The sequence below is a fragment of the Chanodichthys erythropterus genome, chromosome 10, assembly GCF_024489055.1.
Source record: "Chanodichthys erythropterus isolate Z2021 chromosome 10, ASM2448905v1, whole genome shotgun sequence".
In the NCBI taxonomy this organism is placed as follows: domain Eukaryota; kingdom Metazoa; phylum Chordata; class Actinopteri; order Cypriniformes; family Xenocyprididae; genus Chanodichthys; species Chanodichthys erythropterus.
Window position 1 is genome coordinate 4,759,535 of NC_090230.1, and position 19,425 is coordinate 4,778,959.

The following is a 19,425-nucleotide window of genomic DNA, read 5'->3' on the forward strand; positions in this document are numbered from 1 at the left end:
CTAGGTCTGCAATGGGCTCTGGTTCGTTTTTCAAGCACGTAGAGTGTGCAGGTTTGGGCTCTAGAACAAAAAATGCCTCCGGCTCAAGCTCCTGGGCAGACATTGGAGCCAGCTCACACACCTGGTCAGACTCAGCTGGCTTTGGTTCTGGCTCTTGGTCCTTGGTGGGTATAGGCACTGGCTCTGGGTCTGTGGCAGGCGTGAGGAGGGGCTGAATGGGCTCTGGTTCTGTGCATGTGTTGTTTTTACACTGAACAGCACATTGAATCAATTCATATTTTATAAAAATTTATTTTTAAATAAATGTTGTTGTTTTTGTCTGTGGCGGTTGTGGGCGAGGAAATCAACAATGAATAGGCACACTCCAACCAAAGGAGAATGGCTTCTTTCCATGTTAGATTTAACATATCTGGTAAATATAGTGGGCCATAATAGTTAGCTCCTGTCCAAAAATAGATTTAACATGGCATTATCTAAGTGGGAGCACTGGGCCAGTGGATAATGAAGGCTGCTGCTAGATCCATGTTTGGTCCTATACTCTGTCACAGAGCAGGCAAGGGAAGAGGAGCAGAGGATTTCAAATGCAGCAGATTTAGTTTATTTACATAAACCAAAACCAAAGAAGGCAATCCAGAAGTAGTGATGGGCACTTTAGAAACATGCTTTGTGAAGCTTTGAAACCTTGTAAATCATTTGTTTTGAACCAGTGATTCAGACCATTTTATTAACAAAAAACAATTCAGAAGGAAAGACTCAGCATAACAGATTCACATATGTAAAGACAGTATACAGGATAAAGAGAGGATCCAAACTGAGGGCTTAAATACATGGCTTAAAGAGGAACTGATCAAGAACCAGGTGAACATGACCAATTAACCAATTAGTAACCATAGAAAACATCTAGCAATGGGAACAAAGGGAACAGGAATTAAACACAGGAAGGATGCATGGGAACTAAACTTAAGAGTACACAGAGAATATAAGTTACGTTGGCCTTTGAACTGCCTTACCTTAGCAAATCTACTCAACCCTATGTTGTGACACCATTGATGTCCTTGACCAGGTACATGGACATTTATGTTCTTAGCACATGTTTTATCATCCAAACGATTTCCTAGAAAGTTCATGTATAGTCCCTTGTGAAAAAAATAAGTGTGCTTACTTTAGCACACTTAGTATTGAATGTGTAATTATTTTTAACTGTACTTGCAGATCATATATTATTAAAAATGAAAGGCCACTTAAGTGAGAGTTTGTGACTGTTACTTAGCACATTTAAGTATACACTTTCAAAAAGTGCACCTTATAATAAAGTAAAATTATTGTTTTTAAAATCTTTTGTCGTGCTTTAAAGTACTCTTATTTTTGTAACACTTTGAGATTTGGTCTTAGTGACTTAGGAGTCCTCTTGACTACTCATAACTTTTCACAGATTTAGGAGATAGTTTTAGCTGCATTGTGAATTACTATCAGAGCAAAAATTTAGGAGTCCTAAATTTAGGTCTGACTCGCCCATTATTTTTAAGAGTCACTGTTTATCCTGGATCATCAGTAAAACTGTGCTGAAAAGGAAAACAGAAATTAAACCATTGCAATCCCTGCCCCCATTTTGAAAGATAATTGTGAAAGTGAGAAAACTGTATAAATGGTGGAGAAGTTTAAACCAAAGCATGGAAAAGTAGTATTTAAAGTTGTGGTTGAATAAGTGTGACTGAAGTGAGGGAACAGAGAAAACTGAAAGACAACAAAGAGTGCTGTGTGGAAAAACAGTTGATGGATGTCTAGTGAAGTTTAGTAACAGAAAGGCTCTACATTCACCTGAAAGAAGGTAAACGTATTTCCACCTGAGTGGTGAGGAATGATCAGCTGGGGAAATACTATTCCGCTGGTGGAGAGATTGCAGGAGAGAACATTGCTCCACATAAAGACGGCATGGAACATTTATGTCGACAGACGCTGAGGTGTCGACCGCCTGGATCTTCTGCATTGAATCTGTATAGCTGCTTCAACGATCGAACAGTCTCACCATTGCTGAGTGTCACATCTTTGCTGCATACGTGGTTGGTCTCTTAAAAACAGTTGCAGGTTAGGTTGTTTCTAAACCTTAGTTTGGAGCAAGAGATACAGGGTGAGTGGCTTTATTGCATCAGATACATGTCCCTTTACTCAAAAAACTAGTTTGCTCAAACTGATCTCAGACATACCTCGGTAGCAACTGAAACCAGCTTTGTGCAATAGGCAACATGCTAGTCTTCTAGTATGACTGAAAAACAAATAACTTCTTGCCCTTAAATGGTAAAGAAATTTCAATTATTATTGCACATATATAATAAAATATATTTTTTGTGTTTTTTTCTTCTTCAAATTCATAGTTTATCTAAGGGGCCGTTTACACAACACCATTGTCAACTAAAAAAACTGAAAACTTTTAATGCGTTTTGGCCATTCATTTGTCTCCATGAAAACTACAAAAATGTGAATTTGTGAAAATGGTGACATGCGCATGCATATTACAGATAGCTTTTCAGTTTTTTAAGTACATTGTTGTTATGTAAAAGTGCCCTAAAGGTTTTTTTTTTTTTTTTTTTTTCTAATTCCAAATTAAGAAATATTCTGAATTACATCCAAATATACGGCCAGATTTACATATTCAAACAGCAACATTTACAGCTAGTAGCCTATTTTTAGTTTTGAAAAATATAATTAGTTTTGCTGGATTGATGCCAAAATTGATTTTTAATTGTTTACTCATTAAGATACTGCAAATGCTAATATGCAGTGCTACAGCAAGATTTATTTGCAAGTACTTAATACTTAGGCTTAAATTGGAGTGGGTGTATGTTCCATTAGAATGGATTATGTGATGTACTTTTATATTAAAATATGTCTTTTTCCATCTATGCAGACATGAGATAATGCAAGATCTGTAGTATTCTCTTAAAGGTCTTAAAGGTGTTAAAACAACATCTCATATTTTCATCTATCTTTGACATTTGACCAGTCACTCTGACCTAGCCATTACACCAACTATGACTTAATGGATAAGTCTGTTTGACCTATGTAAGTATAGTTATAGTAACTATACTACTTAATTATAGTAAATACTACTAGTTACTTATGTTCACAAAATGCAAGGCTTGTCTGTGAAACCAGAAGGCTGTTTCATAAAACAAGATTAGAAAACAAGCCAGGCTTATTTTACTTAGTCAGACTTGTTGTCAGCGAATTCTGTTTCATAAAACAAACTTAAATTAGTTCAAACTCAGTTACTCTGGCAACTTATGCTGGGAAACTAGCCTGGTCTGGAGCAGGCTAACTGTCAGGCTAAGCTGAGCTTCTCTAACACTGACCAATAGGAACACAATGATATTACAACTGACTCTCTCACATACAATTTTTTTTTACCTTATTAACATATATATATATATATATATGTATATAATGTTTTGTGCCCAATATCTAATAGTTTTAAAATATATGAATAGCCTACATTTCTCTCTGGTTTTGTTTGGCAGTAGTAATCTTTATGGTTATTAGAAGAGCAGAAATTAAAATCACAAAATTAAAAATTAAAATAAATATGCACAGACTAAATTTGAATTGGTAAGATGAATCTAAACTCAGTAAATGGCCCAAAGTATTGATTTACCCCATTACAATAGTCCATTTACAGTTACTATCATAAAAATACACTTACTAGTAGGATTAAAATTGTAAATAAGGCACATTTAATGTCCAACATCAAATATTTTAGCGAAATGTATATTTTATAATTATTGCGCATTGCGTCCCGTCTGTTTAGCGCTCGTTCACTGTTAGTTTAGCTGCAAAATGGAAATATTTGCATGACTTTCTAACATTTACAGATGGAGAATGTAAAAGTAAGTTATGCACTGAGGAAAACACGATCTCTCAAACGCATAAAATAGCACAAAATGTATGCTGTTTCCTATGGTGGATCGATTTGATCCATGATCGACCTCTAGGGCTGCTTAAGAAAAGCGTGCACGCTAAATTACCTTGACTAGGTGAACCTGGATCGAATTAGCGGGACTGTGTGAACTTCAATTACCTTTTATGAAACAGTTTTAGCCCAAACTCATTTGTTAGGTTGACTCAAGTCAGGTTTTGGAGTTTAATCCTCGCTTTTCTTAGCATCTTTTATGAAACAGCCCTCTGGCCATAAACTACTTGGCTACTACTACAACTAACAACAACAAAATAAAATAATTCAATATAAATCCTTGTCATGTTTAATACATTTTGGTTGATTAAAATGATACTGATGGGCGATTTCGAAACACTGCTTCATGAAATCTGTACGAATCTTTTGTTTCGAATCAGTGGTTCACAGCGTGTGTCAATCAATCTGCCAAAGTCACGTGATTTTAGTAAGCGAGGCTTCGTTACGTCACAACTGTTTAGAGTTTAGAAACGTTTGGATATATCAATGGTTCATCGCTGGGGGGCGATCTCTGTGAACCCATGAATCATGCGGATCATGATGCGGATTCACTGAGATCGCCCCCCAGCGGCAAACCATTCGAACGCTTCGAAACAGTGAATCAATTGGTTCAATTGATTCAAAGCTTTGAAAAGCTTTATTTCCACCATCACTAAAAAATGGTTAATAAAAATCGTTTTACTTTTAGCACCTTTACTTTCACTTTTATTGTTTTCCCGCGTTGAGACCCATTGAACATTTCCTTATCCGTCTTTTTTCAAAATTAAAGTCACAACGCGCGCTCTCATGCAGGCGTCTCTTCTCGCGCGCGCTGAAGCAGTGTCTCTTATTTTGTTCCTTTTTTTCCCACATATCTCACAGCTCAGAGATTCTTTGGACTCGCTCCTGTAGCACTGCGAAACGCAGGTACTTTATATATTTTTTCAAAAGGCAGTGAGTTTATATTAGACTTTTGTAAGAATTGATGCTAATTGCTGCAAAGCAGAATAGCAGGAAAAGTCTGTGTGATTTGCAAATGTAAATGGTGCTATGACTGCAGCAAGTTATGGTTATGGATATTACATTTTTACTTTATTACAAATATGTGCGCTTTTAAAACAGTGTGATGCTGAAAATCAAGACAGTGAGTCAAAGCTTGAATTTTGTAACGGCATAAAAGATGAAACTATTACTCATATTAATACATTTGCAAACAAATGCTGTTAGATATTTTGTCAAACTAATTTGACACTTCTGAGTGCATTTCATCAAATTAACTATGTACATGTTCCACCAATATCTGTCTATATCATATTTAAATAATATATCTATCATTTTAAATAATATATCTATTGTTTTATTACTTAAAACCTAAATAACTTCTTTTAAACATAAACCATGGTAATATGAAAACAGCTAACTTTCACATTTAACCCTCAGATAATCTTCACAATGTCAAAGCCAGGAGATGAGGAGGTCTGTGAAATATCTCCTGTATTATTCCTGGATGCCAATGGACATTCAATGCGCTTTTACGTGAGACCCGGGCCGACTAAAATGCAGCTTTACCCTCTGATAACTAACGGAGGAGGCATTTTGTGTCGGAATCAAGAGCCCGGTGCCATTTTGCTGGTCGATCCGGGCGATGTGACTAATGCCATGGCGAGCACTGGACAAAAGTATATCTCAACGAAATTCATTGGAGATTGTGCAGAGCAGAACCTACAGTTGAATCTGAACGACTATGTGATTAGCGTCGGACCGTCTGTCCAGACGAGGATGGCTACCCGTCATCAGGGCAATGGGCGGTTGGGTTACTCTCTTGAAGATGACACCGCTATTTTGAAGTTCATGGAAAAGCGGCAACATGACGCCAAAGGCAACCTGGTTTGGAAAGAAATGGAGAAACGGCGTGTGACCGACCATAGCTGGCAGTCCATGAAGGATCGGTTTCTAAAGCACCTTCAGCATAAGCTCACAGAGAAAAGCCCAAAAAAGAGTCCTGCCACAGCCCCTAGAAAAAAAGCTCTTTCCTTTACTCAAAGCCCCTTATCTAAGAAGAAAGTGACTCAGACCTCAGAACCTGAGACTGATACCTTAAGAAAGTCACCTTGCAAGTCCATCGTTGTGTCAGATTCCTCTGAAACACAAATCACCACAGAAAGCAGTTTGTGTCCGGCCGTTAGGACCAACCCTCCACCTTCTCCTGAGAGAGCCAGTTCTCCTCCAGATGTGCCAGAGGCGGCAGGCGAGCCACCACAAGCCTCAAGCCATGACAGTCAGGACGAGTCCTGTGTCCCAGTTCAAGAACAAGAGACTCTAGGGCCTGAAATGTCCAAAAGACCTAGACTAGATGAAGATTGTGAGGGGCGAGACATTCCAGATGGTAATATTGTTCATTTCATTACATGGTTTTATTTACTGTATTGTTCCTTGAGTTTTGTCCAAAAAACCTTTTTCATTTTACTTTACTTTAGGATCAAGTGAACATCCATCTCTCAACAACACAAAACAAACAACCAGCAAAACCTCCACAGCTGATTCTAAGAAACTTGGGATACTTGCAAAAGCTGCAAGGGAGTTTGAGGACTCAGATGTGGTAAGATTGAACAATATCAACCGACCCTGACTAGATAAAGCTGTTGCGTAAGTGACATGAACCTCATTCATTGTGCGGATCTATTAATTTAAAAATGAGATTAAAATTGGATACGCCTATTAGGAATTATTTTAATTTAGGTAGTTTGACATAGGATTTTAATATTATTTCATATATACAGTAGTGGCCAAAAGTGATGTCTGGAGGGGATATGTGTCTTTAAAGGAACACTCCACTTTTTTTGAAAATAGGCTCATTTTCCAACTCCCCTAGAGTTTTACCGTTTTTCGAATCCATTCAGCCGATCTCCGGTTCTGGCGGTACCACTTTTAGCATAGCTTAGCATAGTTCATTGAATCTGATTAGACCGTTAGCATCGCGCTTAAAAATGACCAAAGAGAGAGACGCTGCGTAATATCATTGCACTACTGCAGCCATGGTACGGCAGCAAAATTCCTTGATTATTACGCCTGAATGAGAGTATAGTTCCGAGCCATATCAGCCTAGAAAATCGCAACTTTCAACTTTCCGTCGGTCTTAGTACACGATGTAACTACAGAAGAGTCAAGTTTTAAATAGGAAAAATATCAAAACTCATTTTTAAGCGCGATGCTAACGGTCTAGTCAAAAAAAGTGGAGTGTTCCTTTAATGACCCTACATGTTTGATTAAATCATTAACATATGAGGAAAATACAGTTAAATATGAGTTTTAAATATGAGGGAAGAACAAAACACTAAACTTGGTTCAGGTATTTATGTATCTGACAAAATTATTTGGCAAAAAAGGCAAACTACAGCTTCAGGTTTAACTACACAATGGTTCTTTCTTGTTTTTGCATACATCATTTTGTTGAATGACAGCCTGGCCAAAAATTATTTCCACACATTTCCATTACAAATAAAACAATTGGCTCCAAGCACAACTATGCAATATACTTACAAAATCTTTACACACTTGTAATAATATTGGAACAAAGGGTAAAAAAGTTGAAATTTCCCTGGCCGGCAATCAGAGAGAATATTTTTCAAAATAATAATAATAATAATAATAATAATAATAATAATAATAATATTATGAATAACTTTTTTTTTTGTTTTAGAATTTTAAAATATTATCAGAAATATTTGAAAACATTTTTTCACCAATATAGTGTGACCAACAAACTGACAAAGTCGTTATCCCTCAAGATATTTATGAATTAATTCCTACTATTTGTAAAAAATTAATAGTTAAGATGTGTACACTCAAGTCTAAGAAAGAAAATATTATTCTTGATGGGTGCACATAGTATGAAAATAGTATGAAAGGTTTTAAAAACCATATGAAACTAACTTGAATTGGTTTGAACAATTTCTTAGATCTTTACACTTTTTGAACTAGATTTTTAAAAGAGTTTATTATGGGTGCTCTTATATGTCATGGACTCATTTGTTCTTTACTTATCCAAAATACATTTGTAAAAGGATAGATTTCCAGCATTTCAGCTTCGTAAACCTTAGTGGACAAATCAGTAAGATGCACTTCAATGACTTGTATGTATTTCCACAGATGGATGAAAGTGAAGAAGGCGAAGATCCATGTGAAGCACAGATCGTCGAGCCCTCAAACACACATGAAAGTTCAGCAGCATCACCTGCAACATTTGCCAGGGAACCAGAAAGCCAAGCTGAACCAGAAAGCCAGAAACGCCATGAAGAAGCTGAACAGGATTCATCAGCACCTGAGGAAGAGCGTCCAGAACCCAGTTCCACAGCTTCCAATGCCCACATATTCATGTTTGACTCCGAGTCACGGGAACAAAACCACAGCCAGGCGAGAGAAACTCCAGAGGAAACGCTCTCCAGAGTCTTGGTAGACGTCAAGGAACATGTCAAGACCTTGATGAGAGAGACTAAGAAAGACCTGGTTGAGGTGACCAAGGCGCTGTTGAAAGCCAGTGGTGACCTTATAAGTGCTCGGGTGTATCTGCTAGATGGGTATGAGCATGAGGTTCACGGGCCTCTCTGGAATCATCTGGATGATGAGATCCTCTTGTTGGCTGATCCATATGAACTTGAGCAGCTCCAGTCGAAATTCGGAGAGGAGGAAGTGACCAGGAGAAGAGCCTTCCTCACGGCTGGAAAAAACTGAGAGCATTTGTTGTTTGGTTTAACGGATGTTCTGTGAAACCCAGCAGCTCAACTAGACAGTACTAGTTACAATAATACTGTTATCACTCAGTTATGTATTCTCTGTTCAACCTTCTCAGTTTGGTACAATTTCATTTGTATGTTGAGAACTTGAAATAAGAATTTTGCTAATAATTACTTTGTTAAATATATAAATTAAAGTATTTTTCTAACTGATTGTGTTAAACGCAGTATTATTGAACGAGTTTAAGGGTTTACATGCTTACGAAAGGTTTTTCCTTTGCGTTTTTCACGTACAGACGACAACATTGTCAAAACAATCCCTGTTTGCGGATCCACGAATATGGTTAAAAGTGCTGTATTATTCATGCCAGGCCAGTAGTTGTCAATGTCACTTTGTAAAGAAACATAACATGCCTATAGACTTAAAGGGTTAGTTCACCCATAAATGAAAATTCTGTCATTTATTATTACTCACCCTCATGCCGTTCCACACCCGTAAGTCCTTTGTTAATCTTCAGAACACAAATTAAGATATTTTAGTTGAAATCCGATGGTTCTGTGAGGCCTGCATAGCCAGCAATGACATTTCCTCTCTCAAGATCCATAAAGGTACTAAAAACATATTTAAATCAGTTCATGTGAATAAAGTGGTTCAATATTAATATTATAAAGCGACGAGAATATTTTTGGTGCGCCCAAAAAAAAACAAAAACAAAAACAACTTACATTTCAAAACACTGCTTCAGGAAGCTTCGGAGCATAATGAATCAGCGTGTCGAATCAGCTGTTCAGAGCGCCAAAGTCACGTGATTTCAGCAGTTTGACAGGCGATCCGAATCATAACTCGACACGCTAATTCATGATGCGCCGAAGCTTCCTGAAGCAATGTTTTGAAATCTGCCATCACTATATAAGTCGTTATTTTGTTTTTTTGGTGCACCAAAAATATTCTCGCCTCTTTATAATATTAATATTGAACCACTGTACTCACATGAACTGATTTAGTAGTACATTAATTGATCTTGAGAGAGGAAATATCATTGCTGGCTATGGAGGCCTCACTGAGCCATCGGATTTCAACTAAAATATCTTAATTTGTGTTCCAAAGATGAATGAAGGTCTTACGGGTGTGGAATCGCATGAGGGTAAGTAATGACAGAATTTTCATTTTTGGGTGATAAATGCTCATCTTGAACTAGCTCTCTTCTTCTTCTCTATTAGAATTGCAGCAGTGTAGACACTGCTAATTGTATTACTGCCCAGGTCAAAGTTTGAACTAATATGTTATATACTTGCACTAGCATATGACAATTTAGTTCAAACTTTGACCTGTGGAGGGCAGTAATACACTTAGCAGTGTCTACACTGCCAGAATTCTAATAGAGAAGACGAAGAAAGCAAGTTCAAGATGAACATTTATGGTTAAAATGTGTAAAATTTATTTATTTATTTTTAAAATGATTGATGGTTTCTCTAGATAAGACCCTTATTTCTCGTCTGGGATCACGTAGAACGCTTTGAAGCTGCACTGAAACTAATTTTGACCTTCAACCGTTTGGATAGTCCACTATATGGAGAAAAATCCTATGTTTTCATCAAAAACCTTAATTTCTTTTCGACTGAAGAAAGAAAGACATGGACATCTTTGATGACATGGGGGTGAGTAAATTATCAGGAAAATTTAATTTGAAAGTGAACTAATCTGTTAATTGACCAAAACACTGCTTGAACTGCATGGTATAGTCAAGTGACATCTGTTACTTTTCTCAGCGCTGTTCACGGTGGAGCAACAGTCTCGTGATTACTGGGAAGTATTTTTATATTTATGGCAGATGGAACACATTTTCATGTGTAGGCCCATGACAGACACAAATGAATAGTAGATTTAACCCGACATTTTTTTTAGCACACAAATGTTTCCAGATAAGCAAATACTTTTGAGGATTCGGCTTTTTTAGACCTCTAGTGTCCTTTGCAAGAATAATACGGGAAACAGCTATTAACTGACAACATTTGCCGCCCAATGGTATTTTTTATGGAAATGATGATTCGCTTTCGTTCATGTCTACGTATTTTGTCCTAAAACGCGCTCTATAGCAGTGAATCGTATGTGTTAAAGGAATTGTACGGCAAATTTACGTGCTAATAAATCGTTTCCCATAAGAAACACAGTTAAATTCCTGCAGGGGGCTCTTCATGGCTCATAAACTAACCCCCTTCCCACATTTCATCGTATTCTAATCTCAGGACGTATTTTGTGTTATAGGAGGATTTTGTATACAAAATTGTATTGTTTTAATCTGTTTATTTTAAAAAACGACACTTGACGACATATAAATACAAATCCTCCAGCGCGATCGCTAAATGATGCTGTAAGCAGGAGCGTTTCTGATTGGTCCATCAAGAAATGCGCTGAGAATAGTTACAAAAAGCACGTGTAAACGCCGTCTTTGAACTACTTATTACAGCAGCTCAGACAATAATTTACATATAAAAAACAACATTATGAAACATTAATAGATACTAAATTGAAAAAGTACCTAGAAAAGATAAAATAAGAAAATTATTTTTTTAAACCCATCGTATCTGACCAATGAGAAACAACGTTTGCCCTACAAGCCCCGCCCACTCTATCACTCCGTTTTTTCTGATTGTCATCCTGCTGCTTGTTTTATTTCTATGGTTAAAGGCAGCGACTGTAGACACATTTAAAGCGGAGAGTCTAATAACAAAATCTGCTGATCACAAATAAACACAACACACCAAATCAGTGAATACTGCTGGAGAAATTAAGGAAACAAAAAGCGGTAATGTCGTTTTATTTGTTTATATTTTATTTTACGGATTATCAAAGTAGCACTGGCTGTCATATGTTGAACACGGAGGGTGAAACACATTAAATATTGTTTTTGTTGCACATATGTTGGGCATTTTAGACCCCCCTACAGTCCTTAAATGATATTTATGTTTGTTATAAATATATACATGATGTTGTTCATGCCTTAAAGCCGTAATGTTAGCAAGATAGTGGCTAAAGGGAGTGTGTGTGTTTATATTGTGCAAATGTTTGAGTATGTTTGCTAAAACATACCGCATGTAAACATTGAACCTGCAGGTTATTATGTGGATTTGAATGTAGTTTAAGGCAGTTGTCAAAATAATTTCTAGTCTACACTGCATTGTTTTGACTGTGTTGCTATTACAGTACAAAAAAAAAAAAAAAAAAAAAAAGACTAACCTGAACTCTGAATCCGATAAAATATAAATAATCATCTAACAAAAACGTAGGCCTTCCATATATCTTTCTCGAGTACGATGTTTTGATTTTGGACATATTATGGTAGTATCATGTCAATATCATGTAGCATAAGTATGTATAAGCATGTAGCATCTTATCTGATAAGTCACTGTATCATCATGGTACTTCTGCTGTACTATAGTACAGTCTCTGTTTTTGTGCCTAACATGTAAGGTAGAACTTTGTCCTGATTTTCTTTGATAAAATAACCAGCATAGAAATGGCATATAATATGTATAATATATATATATGTTCGTGTATGTATGTGTGTGTATGTGTGTGTATGTGTGTGTATGTGTGTGTATGTATGTGTATGTATGTGTGTGTATGTATGTGTATGTATATGTTAAACAATACAGTAATCGATCTGTGTTTGTTTGTCAGATCAGTGATCCATCTAGTGGCAGTATGAGCTCAAAGGGTGGCACTGCCCTGTCCCGACGCAACTATCGCCTGGCATCCGACACAGACAAACCCAAAGTCACAGGTATTTCCCTGTAAAAACATTTTACAGCAGGTAAACCCACTATAAATGAGTTCTTTATGTAGATATGCCCATTATGTATTTTTTTCAGGTATTGTCAATGAGAAGTTATTGAGTGACTATCTGCACCATGTGTTTCCTGCCTCTATTAAGCAGGGACCAGCATCAGCCGCCTACAGGTTAGTTGGTTTAGTTAAAAGTTAAAGGTGTAATCTTTAAGAATTTTGCAGTAAAATATCCACAAACCACTAGGCCAGTGTTATATATTTTGTTCACTTGCGTACTTACAATATTCCAAATATTTCCAAATATTTTTTAAATCGTGAGAAAATTGCAATTTTAACCAAGGCTCTGGGACGTGTGAGGATTCGTTTAAATCTAATTTTCTTGTTTTTTTGTGAGTACCATGCTTTACCATGCCTCAAAGAAAACACTATTTTGTCAAGTAGCTAACATGGCATAATCAGATGCAGCTTTATTTTTTAGTAACAGTAATACAGAATTTTCTCCATCATACAATATGTTTTAAAATTAATTGCATGCCATTTATCAACACAAGCCATCCAATATTTAATATGATATTCTAAAATCAATCTTACTGCAGTGTGTCTCAAACAAGTGTCTCACAGCAGCCGCCGAGCGAACGCACAGAATAATGCTATAACATCCTTTTCAACACTCTCAAATGTATCTAATATGATAAACAGAGCTGCGTTACCCCATACTCATGACCGGAAAAGTGGAAGCGGCACCGGCAACTGTGGCATAATAAAAGTTCTGCTGCTTGTGAGGCGTGTGTTGCGCAATCGCTCCAGTGGCCTCATTCAGCTCCCACAACACTCGGTCCTGCTCTGCTTCATACTACAGTAATGTTAATAATCTCATCCATGAACTTGATTTCTTCCCGAGTCCTATCCCTATTAAATTCCACCGGCCATTGAGGTGAACACCACATGTCTTGAGTAGGCTTCTAGCGAACTCTAGCGGACAGAAAATATTACATATTGCACCTTTAATTTACTTTTAATAAATTACATTTAAATATTACTTATCAATATGCCTTTTAAAATTCTTTAATTACTATTAAATTAGTTGTATATTATTATAGAAGTTTGTTTTATATATACAGCTATGGAAAAAATTAAGAGACCACTTAACATTGATTTCTGAACTTGGAGTGGTCTCTTAATTTTTTCCATAATAATAATATAATATAATATAATATAATATAATATAATATAATATAATATAATATAATATAATATAATATAATATAATATAATATAATATAATATAATATAATATAATATATACACACAGTCAAAACAAAATTTATTCAGACACCTTGAACATTAAATTCATTAATACAGTTTATTCACTATAGTTAAAAACTATAGTGAATATACTATAAACATCCTTCTGTGAGATGATGTGGCTTCTTACACAGAATAAGGCAGTCGTGTGTTTATTAGTCATTTAATCAATCACAACATTTCAATCTTCTGTTTATTCAGCTACAGCGATAGTATGGGATTTCCTGGAATGACGCGTGTTCTACTTCGGCAGCATGGCATATTTGCAGTTGAACGAGAGCGCCCTCTGGCGTTCAGATGGAGAAGCATTTACTACTGATCACAGAGCCGTACAGCTCTGACAAGCTGCGTATAAAATAATCGCAGCCTTTGCCAAATTGCGTGTGATAAAATTGCGATAAATTGTGGAGCACTAATTGTGTCCCATCTCTCGTTCTGCAGTTTTTTTTAAATTATTATTTTCAAATCTCCCTCTTGCTCGTTCTCTCTCCTCGACCATCACACGCCCTCTAATGCTGATTGGTTACACATTTGTTGTTGGTGTCGGCCCGACTAACTCCCAAACAGTGTTTTTGAAATTCTACTGACTCCACCTTTAAGGCAGATTGCGTGCGTTACAAACATTGTAGGCAATTTCCCATTGACAGCGATTTATATAATATTTGATGTCATATTTATTTTTGTGTAGTCATTAATTTTTTCATCTGAATGTTTTGAACCGTTATTTTCATGTAGGTGGTTGTAGGGGAAGGGACTTTTTTATTCTGTAGAGCATCTGATTGGACAGAAGTCTGTGTAGTGCAGTTTCATCAGAGTCATCAGTTTATTTGGTCTGTTTAAGTAACTAATTATTTTTCAGCTGATCATAAATCATGAAGAGATAAAGTTCGATGCATTAGTTGTTTGAATGGATGTTGCTGTTGTCTTGTCACGTCAAAGAGTGCCATTGGCTCTCACCTCCAGCCAGTGTCTGGTTACTGGTTCTGATCTATACATAGAGCATGATGGGACATGAAAGAAAGCTGACACTCACAGAGGGGTGAAGGCGGCCTGTGAAAAGGGTGGATGTGTTTACATATGATCATCTCTAATTGTGGAATTTATGTCAGGCGCCATGATGGGAATCTGTCACCACTGTGTAACCATGTGACAGTTGACATGACTCTATCCACAGATATTTAGCTTAGATGAACTTTGAGATGTTAATTTCAGTTCTTTTGATGAGACATATTTTTTATGGGAATATTAGAGTTGGTAGAGCTATGCAGTTGCTAAGATGTTATTTGTATGTTTTAGCGTGCTGCTATGCTTTTGTTTGGTTGTTTTGGGTAGTTGGTAGGGTGTTGCTATACAGTTTCTGCAGGTGCTTGGAGTATGTTTAAAGGTGCTTTATTTTGACTGTACTAAAGGATAAAATACCATTATATATTTGCAGATATTTAGGAAACACGCTAAGTTCACAAACATGTTTCTCTGAAAAACAATGCTACAGCCAGAACTTGTCAAAGACTTTGGCCTAGAATCAGAGGAATCTTTTAGGATTCTCAACATTTCTCTCAGATGGCCAAATCGTGGCCAAAGTCATACAGTGTGAACCCAGCTTAAGGGTGCTTTCACACTGGCAGTTTAGTTTGAAAGGGGGCACGGTTCTCATGAAAACTTAGTAATTTTCAGTTTAATCGCGCATTGTGAGTGCAATCAGTGCAGCAAATGAATGGTTTGCAATCTGCTGTCTCCTCAAGAGTCAGTTTGCAAGCAGCAGAAAGCTGCCTTTATGTTACACATACAGTAAACCCAAGTGTTGTTCACTCTGCTGCACACAGTAGCATCAAATTAATAAAATACACAATATATTGACCCGGGTCCTGTTTTCTGTCATGCGGCGTACACTTTTGAGATGAAGAAGAATAGATAGAATTGATTCTTGATTCTTGATAGAATCAAGTTAAGGGTGAAACAAGACCAAAAAGTACGGAGGAAGGGCAGGGTAAACAACTCTGTCCAATGTTTTATATTTGGACTGCAGTATCCATTTCAACCACTAGCTGTCAATATTACATACTACACCTTCAAAAGTACGTTTACATGACAATGATGTATTAAATACGGAAATGTTATTCTTTGCCTTTTTCGCGTACAGATGACAACATTATCAAAATAATGTAACAAAACCGACAAAAAATGCTGTATTATTCATGCCAGGCCAGTAGTTGGCGATGTCACTTTGTAAAGAAACACTACACGCCTCTAGACTGAACAAGTAATATGCATGCTCATGATGTCACCGTTTTCATAAATTCACGTTTTCGTATTTTACACGGATACCTTCTGAGTTTACACTGTTGTTTTCAAAAACGTGCACGTTGATACCCGTTTTCAAAAGTTTGAGTTTTTACGCACCCAAAACTCCGTTGTTGTGTAAATGAATGGCCAAAAAGGCATAGAAACAGTTTAGTTTAAACGGCTCCTTAGTGTGTTGCTATGCGAATCTGTTTTGGGTGGTTGCTTGGGTGCTGCTATGCAGTACCTAAGGTGATTTGTTCATTTTTTTTTTTACATTTTTTTTATCATGTTGTTATGCTTTTGCTTGTGTATTTTGTGCTTTTTATGTGTCACAAATTTGCTGTTAGATTGTAAATGCAGCAGAATTTTTGTTTTTGTTTCTTTTTCTAATATTTTTCAAAATTCCTAAAACAATTTCCAAATTTAAATTCCCATATATTCATTGTGGAAACTTTTATCATACTTAAATAAATGTATTAATCATATTTCTTCAGTCCTTGTCTAGTATCTTCAGTACGTAACCTGACAACCTGTCATGTCTCTTCTGTGTAGAAAAATTCTGACGTTCCAGGATCTTGGAGCTCATCTGGAGAAGCTGCTGGCTGAAGATAATGTCGCTGAGGACGGCAAAGGTCATTCGACGACTTACACGTACACTGTTGGCAGTAGTGCTGCTCAATGATTCACAACTGACTCTAAAATGAGACCTAAATACATTTACTAAAATAAAAATCACCTATTTTTCAAAGTATTTAAATTTGCATTTATTTTTATTTTGTTTATTTATTTGCTGATTGATTACAGTCATGTTTTCATTAATTTTCTGAATGTTTTTTCTTTTTTCTTTTCGTATACAGATCAGATAGAAGGCTGCCTTGGACCTTCAACTGTTGTCCTGGATCACAGCAGTGGGTTTGAAGGGCTGTTATTTGTTGACGATGACCTTTTGGGGGTGAGAAATTGATTGCCGTGATTATTTATACTTATATTTTTAAAAAGTTGCACAAATTAGCTGGCAGGTAAAACATCAAATTCAAGTCAGCTTTAAAGGGATAGTTCACCCAAAAATGAAAATTTGATGTTTATCTGCTTACCCCCAGTGCATCCAAGATGTAGAGGACTTTTTTTCTTCAGTCGAACGCAAATTATGATTTTTAACTGCAACCGCTGCCGTCTGTCAGTCAAATAATAGCAGTGATTGGGAACTTGAACAACAAGAGTCGAAAAAACTTCCATAAACAAATCCAAATTAAACCCTGCGGCTCGTGACGGCACATTGATGTCCTGAGACACGAAACGATCGGTTTGTGCGAGAAACCGAACAGTATTTATATAATTTTTTTACCTCTAATACACCACTATGTCCAACTTCGTTCAGCTTCCGGCTAGTGAGGTCTGATCGCGCTCTGACAACGGAAGTGATGTCTCGTGCTCATTGAAGTATATGGGCGAGACATCACTTCCGTCATCACAACGCGTTTTTTGACCTCACTAACAGGAAGCTGAACGAAGTTGGACATAGTGGTGTATTAGAGGTAAAAATTATATAAATAATGTTCGGTTTCTCGCACAAACCGATCGTTTCGTGTCTTAGGACATTAATGTGTCATCACGAGCCGCAGGGTTTAATTTTGATTTGTCTAAGCAAGTTTTATTTACTGTTATAGTTGAAGTTCCCATCTACTGCAATTATTTGACTGACAGACGGCAGCGGTTGCAGTTAAAAATCATAATTTGCATTCGACTGAAGAAAAAAATTAACCTACAACTTGGATGCACTGGGGGTAAGCAGATAAACATCAAATTTTCATTTTTGAGTGAACTATCCCTTTAAAGCGCCCCTATTATGCTTTTTCGGATATGACCTTTCATGTTGTGTGTAATACAGCTGTTTGTGAGAGGTACAAGTTCTGCAAAGTTTCAAAGATAAATGTAGTTATTGTTTCCTTAAAAGAACAACCAATTCTGAACTGCCTGAACTGAGTCGTCAGTAATTTCAGTCTTACTTCCTGCACATGTAGGTTTGTAACAAATTTGCATAATGCCAGTCTGTGGTCTTTATCTACTTTGACCCGCCCTCAAACACTGTAGTTGTAGCTGAGACTGGAAGATCTTGGTCTGTGTAGTTGACATGTCGAGAAGAATCTGTATTCTGCACTGTGAAAGCCAATCCACTTCACCTGCACTTCCAAAAGATAAGGGCTTATGCTTGAAATGATACGAAAACCAATAACAGACTGGGCCGGCTGACCAATCATAGCAGAGTAGACCAATCAATACAGACTGGGACATCTGACCAGTCGGAGCTGAGTATGCAATAGACTGGCCATCTGACCAATCAGAGCAGAGTAGACCAATCACAACAGACTGGGGCATCTGACCAATCAGAGGAGAGTATGCTTATGCAAATACCCTAGTGCAGACGCTAGCCTATTGCGTTCATGCAACACCGGAAAGTAATGTGATTGGCTGTTGTCACTGACAGTTGCGTAAACACCAAACTTCAGACACGCCCTCCATCAAGCATGGAATGCGGTGTAATACTTTCGGTCATCTTCTGAACACAAATGAAGATCTTTTTGATGAAATCTGAGAGCTTTCTGTTTCTACATAGATATCTATGCAACTGACACTTTAATGCTTCAAAAAGTTCATAAAGAGATTATAAAACTAATCCATATGAATTGAGTTGTTTAGTCAGCTTTAAAGTTAAAAAATTATGCTTTTTCGGATATACATTTTTTGAAGAAACTTGATCACTTTATCACTTCATCACTTTTACAGATTTAATTTAGCTTTTATTCACATACAAACATTCATCAACTCACACATCAGTTGTAGTAAATGGAAACTCTGAGGTTCATTCTCGTGTGTCACACAGCACATTTGAGCTTTTGGCAGAGGTTTGTTCTCGCGCATCAAGCAGGTTCAGTTGAGCTTCTGTTTATGTTCGCTGATCAATGTTTGTATGTGAGTAAAATCCTAAATTCAGTATGTTCAAGTCTCTTTAGAAAATTTGGACTAAACCGCTCGATTCATATGGATTAGTTTTACGATCTCTTCATGAACTTTTTAAAGGTGCCCTCGAATGAAAAATTGAATTTATGTTGGCATAGTCAAATAACAAGAGTTCATTACATGGAAATGACATACAGAGAGTCTCAAACTCCATCAGACTAGGTAAGCAAGCAAGAACAATAGCGAAAAATGGCAGATGGGGCAATAATAACTGACATGATTCATTATATCATGATATTTTTAGTGATATTTGTAAATTGTCTTTCTAAATGTTTCGTTAGCATGTTGCTAATGTACTGTTAAATGTGGTTAAAGTTACCATCGTTTCTTACTGTATTCACGGAGACAAGAGA

The 19,425-nt window shown here is 36.7% G+C and overlaps 2 protein-coding genes across 3 annotated transcripts in view; both read left to right on the plus strand.

Moving 5' to 3' along the window:
- Positions 1-4,747: 4,747 nt before the first annotated feature.
- Positions 4,748-8,771, plus strand: terf2ip (telomeric repeat binding factor 2, interacting protein). The gene is made up of 4 exons (XM_067398518.1): positions 4,748-4,870; positions 5,384-6,329; positions 6,421-6,542; positions 8,093-8,771. The coding sequence occupies exons 2-4, from the start codon at positions 5,396-5,398 to the stop codon at positions 8,672-8,674; spliced, it is 1,638 nt and encodes a 545-aa protein (XP_067254619.1). The 5' UTR covers positions 4,748-4,870; positions 5,384-5,395; the 3' UTR covers positions 8,675-8,771.
- A 2,595-nt stretch (positions 8,772-11,366) lies between these two features.
- Positions 11,367-19,425, plus strand: part of LOC137027625 (E3 ubiquitin-protein ligase RNF123) — a 198,078-nt gene continuing 190,019 nt past the window's right edge. Inside the window, exons 1-5 of one of the 2 annotated variants that reach the window (XM_067395870.1) lie at positions 11,367-11,483; positions 12,359-12,461; positions 12,550-12,637; positions 16,607-16,686; positions 16,912-17,006. In XM_067395870.1, coding sequence (XP_067251971.1) covers positions 12,383-12,461; positions 12,550-12,637; positions 16,607-16,686; positions 16,912-17,006 — 342 coding nt within the window. In that variant the 5' untranslated portion in view covers positions 11,367-11,483; positions 12,359-12,382. The remainder of the gene's footprint in view (positions 11,484-12,358; positions 12,462-12,549; positions 12,638-16,606; positions 16,687-16,911; positions 17,007-19,425) is intronic. The other variant, XM_067395871.1, reaches the window with a different exon arrangement.